This window comes from Sceloporus undulatus, chromosome 3 (genome assembly GCF_019175285.1).
Source record: "Sceloporus undulatus isolate JIND9_A2432 ecotype Alabama chromosome 3, SceUnd_v1.1, whole genome shotgun sequence".
In the NCBI taxonomy this organism is placed as follows: Eukaryota; Metazoa; Chordata; class Lepidosauria; order Squamata; family Phrynosomatidae; genus Sceloporus; species Sceloporus undulatus.
The window spans coordinates 183601047-183614960 of NC_056524.1; the positions used below are offsets into that span (position 1 = coordinate 183601047).

Here is a 13914-nt window from a genome sequence, read left to right on the forward strand (position 1 = left end):
TTCTAATGTTTGATTTAAGTCCATTTACACAGAGACAAACATTCTCCTTTATTATTATAAATAACTAATGAGAGATGTTTCTTCAGTAGAAAAATCAACCTATAATTCTAGTTTAGGCCCTTACAAACGCTGCCATAGAAACAGTGGGAATCTTCATCACTAGGGTTAGTGTATTTAAATGGAAAGGTTTCAGCAGACAGTTACAACATCAACATCCATTAGCAAATGAACAGAATTTTCTATAGATCTTTTTGAAAATTAATTAGTCACCCACTACATTGCTCTTAAGCACTTGGGAGTGATGAAACATCTTTCTGTTATTGTTCAAACAAATATTTCCATTAATCCAGTAGTTGATAGGCAACCATAGCCCTCTAGGACATGTGAATACAAATCCTGGCTTGGTTTATCCTCATGAATTTAATGGGGCAAACCATGAAAAATGTTCTCCCCACTGCAAGAATGTGAGACTTTGTCAGTCTTGGAGAAATTTTGTACATTTTAAAGACAATTTTTTTGCATATTTTAGTAAAATGCTCAAAATCCAAAGATGTGATCAATGTTGTCAGGCTGTGTGGAGTGATAAAAGGAGTACTGGATGGGTTGTCTGTGACTAATCAGCCTGTTCTTTTATGCTTGTATTCTGTGCACATGCACTTTGGTCCAAAACACACTGCAGAAATACTGTAATCCAGTTCGAATCCATTTTAACTACCCTGGCTCAATATTTTGGGAACTGTAGTTTTGTGAGACATTTATCCTTCTCTGTCAGAGTGCTCGGGTGCCACAATAAACTACAATTCCTAGGATTCCCTAGGATTGAACTGGGGCAGTTAAAACAGACTCAGACTGGATTATTGCTGTGGTGTGTTTTGGACCTTTGTTTCTTTAATTTTACGCAGGGCATTAAAAAAAAACATGGAGGACAAAACTAAGAGACTACTTGTGTTTCAGTTTCATGCTAGGTGTGAGTTCCCTTAATGGAAGTATGAGAAAATTCTTAACACTGAAAAGTTCTGCCAATACCAAAATCTCAACAATTGTGAGATTTCTCAAATCTCCACAGTAAATGTTGTTGTATTGCAACTCAGCATTGGCAAATTTGGGTAGGGCTGCTGAGAGTAAAAACCTAATAATATCTAAAAGGTCTCAGTAGACCTTTTCAAACTAAACCAAATATTTAACATTACCTTGCATATGGCATCGGCGATCCATTTCACCAAGTAACTGAAAGAAACTAGAATTTGTCAAGTACGTAAATGCATAGCTCCCATTTGGAATTGTGGAAGTGTTAGTGTCTCACATAACTCTTCTTAAATACTTGTCTAGGTGGCACACTCACTCAACAGTGCATCAAAAATATGAATACATTACCGTGTAATTAAACAGCAGTCATGAATTATGCTGTCCTCCATAAACATGCTTCTTTCATCATCTGTTTCAATTAGGCGGCCATCATGGTACCAGTGCACGTCTGTGGTGTTATCGAGGTATGTTGCTGTACATTGAAATGGCAAGCGGTCACCCTGAAAAACCACCTGTCTCTGCGATGGTATCAATTCAAAAAGAGGAAGCTCCAGAGGTCCAGCTGTAGGAGGCAAGTATAAAGAAAATGATTTATTGATCTCTTGTCTTTTAAAGAAGCGTTTGAAGGACTGGATTAAGCAAGTACAATCACAAATTCCTTCTTTTACAATGAAACCCTGTCCATGTCTACTCACTCACAACTGTGCATTTAATGGGGCCCAGCCCCAGATAAATGTACACAGGACTGCAGTCCGTATTAATATGGTTTAACGGCATACCAACAAATAGAATTGCTTTAAATACACAAATTGCATCTACCCAATTTCCAGTATCCTATTTCTCTCCCTCATTCATTCATCTTGACAAAGAATTCTATTTAGGATACTACGAATAGACTTCCCAAGTAGATTTGGCTACAAGTGACCATAAATCTCTTTGGTAGCCATTTATGTGTGGATGCACAGTACAACATGAGAGACCCCTTTCCCCTCCTAAGTTTTGAAAGCACTGCTTTAGGACCTTAAGAAGTATGGCTATGGATATGACTTGAAGAACAAAGATGGGGCAGACCTGTACATTGCCCCATTTCTTGACCACACCACCAGATATTCAAGAGAGGCTGGGAGATTTATCTTAATACATTATTTAAAATCAGCCTTGAGTCCCAGTGATTTTAAAGTTTTAGGAATTGGACTAGAGCCATAGACTAAAATAAACTGACAATTTTCTGCTTTAAAACCTGACTGAAATACCGCATGAAAATCTTGTCACAGGCACATTAATCAAGCAACATAAAATAAATGTGGCAAAATATAGGCTATTAAGATCTGTTGCATTTTCTAATTAAGCCATAATTTCACTCACTCTGACTAGAGTTCTCTTTTATTTTAGTACAAGGTATGGTTGAAAATAGAATGTTTTAAAGATTCACTGTGTCCATTTATCCCATGTGTAATGGTCTTTTACTCCTACAGATGTAAATTTCATGAGTTTTGCATGTGTGGGACATTTATGTGCTGAATATGGTCATCATTCATGTCCTTTTCAAGAGTGTTGTACAACTTCCAGACTCTCAGTATGGCAGAAAGTAGATTGGTGAGGTTAAAAGAAAAGGAACTGAATTCCAAACCTCAGAATAATTGTTCTGAATCCTTTTGTAAGCCATCTCACATTTCGTTAATGGCAAGCAATGAAATTCAAGAAACAAGTAACTGGGAAAGGGGGGAATCTCAGTTGCAAAGACCAGATAACATATTGGATCTCATAAAGCACCATAAAATACATATTCCACAGAAGGCAAGCTGATGATGCTTAGAGAAACAGATGTAGGCAAACCATCCCAAAACAAAATAATCCAAGCAAAACACAACATACTAAAATAAAAACATGAAGTGAAACACACAGAAACACTTATTTATTTCCCATTTGCATTATAATAATGTGCTCTATACAAGGCTACATTTGAAGAGTATTCAAAACTTCAGCTATTCCAAAAAGCTGCAGCCAGATATTTGACCAGGGCTGATTTCAGGGAGCACACAACCACTTATTGCAACAGTACTAACTCCTAGTCTGTTTCCAGACATGATGTGCTACTTCTGTGACCCTTGTTCAGGTTATCTGCATGACCATGTTTCCCCACACACATGGACCTCAGCTTTGACCCTTCTGTCCACTGCACAATCCTTGAAGGCATGTTTAGTGGGAATATGAAAGACAACCTTCTCAGTAGCTGCTGTCTTGCTCTGGAACCCCCTTACAAGAAAGGCTAGAGCAGTTTCCTCCATGGTGTCCTTCTGTCAGTAGGCCAAGATACTTTCATTGTGACTAATCTTTGAGAAACTGACTGTTTATAATGAAAGAACTTTTAATAGTATATTGTACTGATCCTCTTTCTTGCTTTTTAATGGACAGGATTTTAGGCTACTTTTAACTCTGTTAATACTATAATCACATGTCAACTTCTTATGTTTTTACTGATGTCAGCTTTTATTTGTAGCTGGTTTAGTTTTTGTAAGCCATTTTGAATGCTAGGCTAGGGGAAAGGTGGGAAATAAATAAATAAATCAGAGATATATCCCATCCCCAAAGGCAAAACATAAAGCAAGCAAGACATACACACCACACTGTTAAAACTTCCCCCTTCATTTCCAGTTATTGCTCTATATCTTCCAGGATGCTCCCTCAACCTCTTAGCTCTCCAGCTATTCTACTCCACTGTTGGCGAGAGAACAGGTCATGCTTCCAAAGGAAGTGATCATCTACAGCCTCCCTGACATTTTTATTTTCTAAGAATACCTTTGGCCCACATGTGGGACCAATGACTTTATATAGCAATAGCAATAGCAAGTACATTTCCATACCACGTATCAGTGCACTTAAGCTAATTGCCCCCAACTTGCGCCATCAGGGCTCCTTTATTACACCAGCCTGCTGTCCTACCACAATCATACTAATTTAAGAATGGAATGGGTCCAGTTTGGCATCAATTTTTTTTAGCACATTTCTCCCCATGAAAGCGCTTTGGTCATATCATCTATTTTCCATGTTGCTAAACACCACCTCCCAGGAAGAAGGTAGGAACATGTGATCACAGTTGTCAAACCTCTCCCAAAGCTGACTGCAGTGTGACTGTACATGCAGCAGCTGGATTGGCCACAATTGCTGTGAGTGGGAAGCAAGAGGAGGAAAGAAATAGAATCATACCTACTCTTACCATTTCAGTATGATTAACACATGCCACCATCTCACATAGCATTAGGTGTGCTCTTGCAAAAGGTCCAGTGTTTCATCACAGACTGTTCACAAACTATCAAAGGGAAAAGTGTACATTCCCTAGAAGAGGATGACTTGCACTTCTTAGAAATAAAGACCTTCAGAAAAACATGTTCAACAAAGATTAGACTATATAACTGCATTAAATAATAATCAAATAGTATGTCCTATATCACCTTTGAGAGCCAGTGTGGAGTAGTGGTCTAGGTTTGACTATGACTTTGGAGACCAGGATTCAGTTCCTCACTTGGCCATGAAACCCACTGGGTGACCTTGGGCAACTCAAATTCTCTCAGCCTCAGAGGAAGGCAATGGCATATCTCTGAACAAATCTTGCGAAGAAAACCCTATGACAGGTTCACTTTAGGGTCGCCACAAGTCAGAAACTACTTAAAGGCGCACACAACAACAACATTTTCTCTAGCCTCCATCACCTTTCCTTTCTCTTTCTTTCCATTTTACAGCTGGGTAGAAAAACAGCTGTGACAACATTAGACGTACGCATACATGAGCATGTGCACACACACACACACACACACACACAGATGTAGTTATATTTCCAAGTAATAGCAGCTTTTGCAATGTAGGGATCAATAATGTGGCAATGTTTGTTTTTGTGTGCCTTCAAGTAATTTCTTATATATGGCAAACTCATCATGGAATTTTATTGGTATGATTTATTCACAGGAGGTTTGCTGTTGCAATCCTCTGAGGCTGAGAGAGTGTTGCTTGCCCAAGGTTACCCAGTGGTCTCCAGTATTGTAGATCAATGTGTAAACCACTATGTCACACTGGCTGTACCATGGCAACATATGGAGCATCAATTGTAGGCCACATTGAGATGTATTATAGTAATGCTAGAAGAATTACATGCACATTGTTATGTGCTTTCAACTCAACCCTGATGCATGGCCACCTTATCATAGGGTTTTCTCGGCAAAGTTTATTCAGAGGAGGTTTGTTATTTCCAGGTCACTCGGTAAGTTTTCACGGCTGAGTATTGATTCAAGTTCTGGTCTCTCAAAGGCCTAGTCCAACACTCAAACCCTTATTGGCTTTGCATTTATACACACACACACACACACACACACACACACACACACACACACAGAGTCTCACAAACAGAAGTGCTGACTCAGACAGAATGGCTAACTCCCAAGTTTTGCCTTTTTAATTTTGTGTGAATAATGATAATATATATTCATTTTCTTGCTCCTTTGGATAGGTGCATCATTTATCCTTACTTGTTCTACTTATAAAGAAAATGTTTAATGTTCTCATTTGGGCTACAATGGAAACACCTGTGCATCTTATCAGAAGTGGAGGAAGGAATGAGTTTTTGTCTAATTGAATAATGAATGGACAACTTCTTATATCAGTTTTAAGGGCCAAGGGTTAATCAAATGCAATTTCAGCTGCTGAGAGAAAGGGAAATGATCTATTGTACCAATTTATATGTGCTGCTTCTAGTATTTACCTGCATTTAGTCAAGAAATGAATTATCCATGCCGAAATCTGGCTGTCTGTAGTGTGTGTGTGCAGATGTGGAAATCACCAGCCACCACTCCATCCCCATCCCATCAACTCCAAACTTATGCCAATCAGCCATGCTAGTTATGGGCTTCCAGTGTTTGGCCCTCCTTAACTTTGAACCTAGTGTTCCGAAAACAAACAATCTCTTGTTGATTTCATATCTTCCTAAATCAGAGTCTCAATCCAGGACCAAAATGGTTCTCTCTAAAAGAATAAGCTGAGATCACTGCCCTTCCCTCACCTTTATTCCCGTAATTAGCAGTCATTAACATACATCCTGGACAGGTTCCCATCTAATCCTTGTTCTGTTTTCTTGTTAACATCCTTGGTTGTGCTTTCATTTCCCCCCGCTGGTGCTAACTACAAACACAAATGTTGTGTTTCAGTATACACATTCATGTGGTGGCATGGAACCCAAACCAAATCTTTACATGGCACCGTCCCTAAGCGGCATGCATCGATGACCATGTGCGCACTTTGTCTAAACAGTGTGACACATGCATGACATCTCTGCACAATTTCGGAGCTCCTTTTGGGGAGTGGATTGTTACCAGTGCAACTGTGCGGCTGCGGGAGTGATCCTTTCTCCTCTTTAGTGCCAGGGTGTCTGGGGGCCCTAAGGACACCCCTTTTCTGGGCCACGGAGAAGCGGTATTCTGCCGCTTCTCGGTGGTCCAGAAAAACGCCAGGTGAGGCTGCCCTGGCCCCAATCTAGCGCAAAAAGGGGCAGGTCTGTACTGGGCCATAGTTAACTATAGCCATGTCAAGATTTAAGGCTTCCAATTTCATTCATAGCTATCTTCCACTTTTGGGGCTTCCATTTGCTTTTAATACTGCCAGAGCAGGCAAATTGTGTTTCAGTAATCCTGATGCATACTTTGATCATTTGGCATTGAAATGTTTCTACTCGCTGTATTTTCCTGCTTGACATTCTATAAGAATTAATTCAAACTAGAATTTATCCTCACTGCAGAATTAAAGCGGTTTGACACCACTTTAACTGCCACTGCTCTTGTGGAATCCTGGGATCTGTGGTTTGGTAAAATGTTCAGCCTGGTCTGTCACTGTATGTCAGAAACCATATAATGGTGGATACAGACTCTGGAACCACACTGCAATAGACAACACAGACTGAAAAAATAATCCTGTAATAAACTTGGCCACCAAATATTCCAAAATAGATGTATCTAAATTATTTAAATTAAACACAGAACCAGATTTTGGTACACAGTAAAGAAAAGAATAAAAGTTGAAGAGTAAAGGGAACATGAACATTTATTTACGTGGCTTGGAGGATTTATAATATTGCTAAATTATCTTTATAACAGACTCATTTTAGGATGTACAAGTATACGTGTTATAAACCATAAAAGAATGAATGTAAAAAAATGTAAATAAAATTGAATATTTACTTGCATATTAGTCCCTTAATGTTAATAAACAATAATAATAAAATAATAATAAAACTTTTATTTTTATCCCGCTTTTCTGTGATGGGGCAATCAAAGCAGCTCACAACACATTAAAATATCCACATTCAACATTATGTCCCAAATCCCCCCCTTAAAACAGGAGTAAACATGATACAATTAAAATATCTATTAATAATACACTAAAATATAACGAGGACAGAGCGGTGGGCTAAAACATGATGTGAGGAGTGATCATTCTGTGGCTGGACACTTTTATTTAGGAAAGGCCTGCGAGAAGAGATCCATCTTGAAAGCTTTTTTAAAGCTGTCTAGGGCGGTTTACAGACCACCGAAAAGCAGCGGCCTGCACCCGCCCGTTTCCCCGCCGGATTGGGGCTTCAGCAGCCAGAGCGGCATCCGCTGAGGCCCTGATCCGCCGCTTCCAGGCCGCGGGGAAGCAGCAAAACGCCGCTTCCCTGCCGCCTGGAAAGGGGTGTCCTTGTGGCTTCAAGCCCCAAGGACACCCCGCGACAGCAGGGAGGAAGAGAAAGGGGCCGCTTTGCCCCTTTCTCCTCTGCATCGCTGGGCGCAGCCGTCTGAAAGCTGCACCCAGCAACGCAAAGCCAGGAAGGAGCTCCAAAACTCCTGAGCCGCACCTGTTCTAAAACACTATGCCATTCAAAAATATTTCCATTTGGGCTAATTACAGTATGTTCTGAGCAACATTATGATACCCTAGCCTGAGCAACCCTCTTACACACCCCCATCCATTACAAATCTATGAAAAACAAATCCATATGGTTTCGTATATCGGCAGATTCCTTGAGCATGTACCATGCCAAGTGAGTTTATTTGTAATAGATCTGAATCACATTGGAAAGATTAGCCATTTTTCCCTGAGACATTCCTCAAGGCCAAACAATTTAATTCATACGCTTGCAACAGGCAGCCAGCAACTGAGAAATACATACCATTATGTATGTGGAAATGTTGAAGGATTTTCTTTTTAGACAACCGCATTGAAATTCTGGAAGCATGACTTCTTAAATAATAATTTCCTGTACCTCTTCAGGTCACTTTGTCTGTTTGTCTGTTTTCTCCTCCTAATTGCTTTTACTGACACAGTCAGTAAGGAACAAATTGTATGTGACCTTTATTGCATATGACCTCTAATTTTTGCCCTTATAGTGAAGCTCCCACTTGGAGGGAGACATTGCATTTGCACATATATGCAGAAATTGCCAGTGTGTTTTTACAAAACAGGAAGGGTCTGGTCTGAACTGGGACCCTATAAAGTAAGGGTGATAGGGAGGCAAACTCTTCTCTGTCTGTAGTGACACTCTCCTTTATGATCCCAAACTATGCCAGGGCCCCATACCTTCACTTTCTGTTGCCAAAATATATTGATATTTAGGGAAAATAAAGTGAAATTACACCGAGGTCTAATCTGCATTGCAGAAATAATGCAGTACGTAGAGAGATCTTGTAACACCTTTGAGACTAACTGAAACAAAGAAGTTGACAGCATGAGCTTTTGTAGACTTCAGTCTACTTCCTCAGATGCTTTTATTGTCATGGCTCAATGCTATGGAACCCTGGGATTTGTAGTCTTTTGTGGTACCAGAGCTCTCTGACAAAGAAGGCGAAATATGTCACAAAACTACAAATCTCAGAATACCATAGCATTGAGCCATGGCAATTAAACCGGTGTCAAACTCTATTATTTCTGCAGTGCAGATTAGGCCTTAGTTGCAAGTTTGACTTGAAACAACAAACTCAATGTGATGCCATGCATTCAATGTATAACTGAGGGTTTTTCGCACTCTATGAAAATAGTTGATCCAGGTGGTTGACTGAGATTGCTATGAAGAACAAAGGGTTAAATCCAACCCTCCCTTCCTCTACCAGGATTGGTCCCCTGCTGCCTGAGATTGAGTCTAATAAAATTAATTAGTTAAGAGTAATTTAGACTAAACTTTTAACTACCTAAATAGCATCACTCTTACACTGAAAGTCTGCATATTTTTAAATATTATTTGTCTCCTTTCAATTCAGTTCAGAGCCGGAGGGGTGTCAAAAGTAAAATGGTTTCTGATCATGTCAAGGGGCTGTATAAGTAAAGGACACTGTTCTCTATCACTATTCACATGAACAGAGTAACAACTGAGCAATCAAGCTTAGCCTATTCCTGCTGATCACACATTTAGATTAACTAGCCAGTGGCCCATGACAGGGGTTCAAAGTTTTATCCTGGAATTGGGTTTTATTTAGGAATAAAGGAGATTTCAAAGGTGATGAACTCTATTCCCACAACAGGTTCAGTGCTTTGGACAGCAACTTAAAGGTTATGAATGAAAGTTGGAGCAGATTCACCAAACCCTTGTCATGGAAGACGCCATGCTCCCTTGAGATTAGCCATATCCCAGACATCTTAATAACATTAACACTTTCTCTGTTTATAGTAACAGCGGTGCCTTTTTGTCATGAGTGTCAGGAGTTGTTTATACAACTTGCCGGCCATAAAACATTGGGAATTAGGTGTGATGGGTTGTATAGTAGAAGCAGTATGGTTAAGTTGTAATGATCTCAGTCACAGGTGCAGGAAGGGAGCCAAGCAGGAGCCAAGCCTGGTCAAGGTTTTTAAGTGAAAGAATCTGGTGGTAACAGCAAAGAAGGGGGTGGTATGAGAAAGAGAGGGGAAGTGTGTTTATTAGTTATAACAAATAAAAATTAAGCCCTCCTCGACTTTGAAATTGTGTGTAGACTAATTAGGCAGTTTTAACATTTTCTCATTAATTCTGACAATGAACATCACTGAACTGAATCTATAATCTCTAAAATAAAGGCTTTATTGAGTTTTAACTACTGGATCATGATTTTCTGAACTAAGGGGCAAAATAGACGGGCAGAAGGGGTGACTTGAAGCCGCCTCTTCTGAAGACAGATTGGGACTGTGGCAACCACATGCCATGGCCCCAATCCACCTTCAATCTGCTTGGAAAAGGAATGGCAAAAAGCCACTCCTTTTCAGCTGGCAAAAAGCTGGCTTTTCCTGCCCTGCCATGACTGGAAGCCAGCTTTAAGACGCTCTGACAGCATGTACCGTATAAACGGCACACTGCCCGAGTGCCTTGAAGCTGCCCATGTATAAGCAGCCAGGATGTAAGCAGCAGCTTCAGGATGTTTGGAGTAAAAACGCCACCTCTGAAGCCACCCAAACAGCAGCACAAATGGGTTGTCTCTTTCGGCCCTCAGTATCTTGCTGGACTTGACATCTAATCACCACTCTCATCTCAGATCTACTGTATATATTCATGTATAATCTAGAAATTCTAGTAAAAAAATTGACCCCAAAAAACTGGGTCAATTTATCCATGGGTTAATGTAAGTACTGTACTTTAACTCTTTTATTTAAAAAGGAACCATCCCCTGATGAAAGGCAAGAGTGTAATCTGTCCTGGAAGCACTAACCTTCCTCTACTCTCTCATTCTTCCAGCCTTTAGTGTGAACACAAATAGTTATACCTGCTGGAATTTTGTAAGTTCTTGGGCACTGCTTTCCCTTGCCTCATCCTTTAGATCGTTTGTTAAGTGCCCGTAAGGTTTCCCTTTGACTTATCTATGGGTCATATTGAAATCTATAATTTTGGCCCAAAACCTGCCCTCAACTTATACATGAAGTCGAACTATAGTCGAGTATACAGTATATGGTATTTATATATCTATCTGTATCAACAACAGAAGGAATAAAGCCTGCCATGTTTAATGGGCCTAGAAGTCATTATACATAATGTCTGAAAACCTTTTTTTTCCTGGGATTAATGAACAAAAACCCCCACACAATCTCATTATACAAGACAGTGGCTCCTAACCTTTGGTTCTCCATATTTAGACTTTCAGATTTCAGTTCCCAGAATTTCTGATTGTTGGCAAATTAGCTGGGGCTTCTGGTAGTTGACATCCAAATCACCTGGAGGACCAAAGGAGCTTGTCCATCTGAAAGCCCTGTCCCCATCAACCAGTAGTTTCTTACTTATTTATTTATTATGGTATTTATACTCCGCCCTTCAGCCCTAAAGGCTATCAAAACGGCTTACAATTATTATTTTTAAGCTTACAATCTAAAAAGACACAACACAAAAGGAGAAGGGAATGGTGGTGGGGAAGGGGATCTAGTCCAGCAGTTCTCTCCTTCTGAGGCCTGGACCAAGGCAGATGGCCCTCACTCATGGACCCACATGGATATGCTACCAAGACAGGGAAGCACATCTGGAATGTTCCCCACCCCCTATCCATATGATTTTTACAAGGCATATTAGAATGTCGACTGAGCAATATTCTGCAGCTATGTTAAGACTTGGCCCCTCTCCCTTCCCCAGCACTTCCATAATCACAAAAATAGCATCTGAGCAGGATGGCTTTTTTCCATGAACAGCTTGATTAACACCAGATTTGCGACCAAATTCACAAGGGAGATCACATGAAGAAAATAATGACCTAGTTAACATGTGTTAGTTGCCAAGTCCCCTGTGATGTTATGTCTATGTAGGTGTAGGAAGTGCCCCGCTCCTTTCAAAAAGCATGCATTTGAAATTTCCATGTAAATGAAAGGAAAGATACATTTGCAAACGCTTTGTAATGTATAAGCACAGGCATACCATTTCTGTTCTACATCAAGCAAAATGTTCATACTATATTTATCTCAATTCTGCTGATATACATTTTTTCCCTTTAAGTCCCACAGTAAAGAGTACAGTTGTCCCTCCATTTTCGTGCACTTCGAGTCCATGGTCTCAGTCCTTCATGGACCAGCAAGCAGGGTTTACTTCTTATTTCAGGTTGACAAATATCATAAGCCTCCCTAAAGGCACCAGATTGTGTCTGATCTTGGAAGCTGAGCAGGATCAATTTACTCTCTTCTGAGGAAAGTGGTTAGTACATGGATGGGAGACCGCCAAGAAATACCAGGTCTTGTAGGCTACATTTTAGAGGAAGGAACAAACAAAACCATTTTTGAGTGTTCCTTGCCTAAGAAAAACCTATGGAATTCATGGCACCACTATAAGTCAACAAGCAACCTGAAGGCATGTACACACACTCTCTTTAACAATCATTGTTCAATAAAAAGCAGATTTTTCAACACCATACAAAAGAGCAGAAAGAGTATGAGAAAACATGTGATTAAAGGACTGAAACACTCTGAAATATTAAAATTCCTTAAAATGATAAATTTCAATATGTCAAATGTTTCAGTAAGTGTGTACTTGGTATGTATATCTGCCTAACCTATTTAGATACTTTTTAAAAAAGTGCATGTCATATAAGCATAAAATGCATAATAGTCCTCTCCTGGCTTTAACCTGTATTACGTTTTTTACATAATAACTTCTGTCCACAACTAAGAAAACCTTAAAAAATAGTGTCTGAAAATAATACTTCAGTGGGAACATAAATCTACACTCATTTCAATTTTGCATGTAGTAATGAATAATTTCAAAAGTATTCTCTCTAAATGAGATTACAATAGATTTTGCACATTTTGAAACAATTTTTTTTTGCATTTCATGACTTTTAAAGAAAAATTCATTTCAGCAAGAAAACTAGTTTTTGCACAAAATTTCACATTACTGTAAGAAAACAGTGTATTTTGCACAAAACTCTTCTTTGTACAAATACATTTTTACACACGCACACACGGAAATCTTGAGATGCTCCAGCATTTTCTTGAAGTGGTGTGTGTTCATGTATGAAAGCACCTTTTTCCATCATCAAGAAAAATTCTGAGTTTTCTTAACATGATTATATTTGAGGATTATACATAGGCATAAGCCAAAACCCAGAGAACTAATTTTCAGCTGCTCAGGGACTGTGGACTGCTGCAGTGCACAACTGCAGCTTCCATTTTGGATGACCAGAAGTGAGTCTTTTAAAGGCCATTTTCGAGAGAGCCTTGACTCTGCCTTGGCATCCTGAAACAACTTTTAACCTCCCCAGGGGCTTCTAGGACTATTTTTCACCCAAAAAAGGATTTTATTTCAGGGGTTTGCGAGTCAATGGAGGTCATTAGTTACCTCAAGACCTACATGCAACCTACAAGCCACACAGTTCCCATTCTACTATACTTTTATAAATCATGCAATCAAAGGGATCATTTCTTGGCAAACTGTGCTCTGTGATGACTGCTTTGAATTATAAGGCAAGTACATTGTAACATGTAACACTGCAAAATGCATGTGCCTTTTTAATGAAGCAAACATGCACTTCTTTTTCACCAGGGATGAGGGAGGGAGGAAATGCCCCATTTTTATTTAGCACTTTCATTTTCCTGCAGGTTTGTTATATTATACCTTGGGCACCACTCTTGTTGTTTATCACTCCAGGAAAAACTCAGAATATTGATAACAGCTTTTGAACATCAAAAACAATCTGTTTTGAGATTACTGTCGTGCTCTTGTGGAAAGGTAATATACAAATAATGTATTGTTTTATTTGAAGAAACCTGTTTTCAAAACGGGGATATAAGCAGAGTATTTTAAAAAGTGGCATAGCAGTGTAATGATTACAGTGTCAGGCTACAGTTGGAATGAGGCAGATTTAAATGGACTTTTGAAGAACACTGGGTGACTCTGAGCCCATCAATACAGCTCAACCCAGCGTACCTCATACG

At 39.5% G+C, this 13914-nt stretch overlaps 1 protein-coding gene across 2 annotated transcripts in view; it reads right to left on the reverse strand.

Annotated features, from left to right (window-relative positions):
* Nucleotides 1-13914, reverse strand: part of ADGRA1 (adhesion G protein-coupled receptor A1) — a 484111-nt gene that overhangs the window by 268272 nt on the left and 201925 nt on the right. For both annotated transcript variants that reach the window (XM_042458649.1, XM_042458648.1), the window contains exon 7: nt 1375-1588. In XM_042458649.1, coding sequence (XP_042314583.1) covers nt 1375-1588 — 214 coding nt within the window. The remainder of the gene's footprint in view (nt 1-1374; nt 1589-13914) is intronic.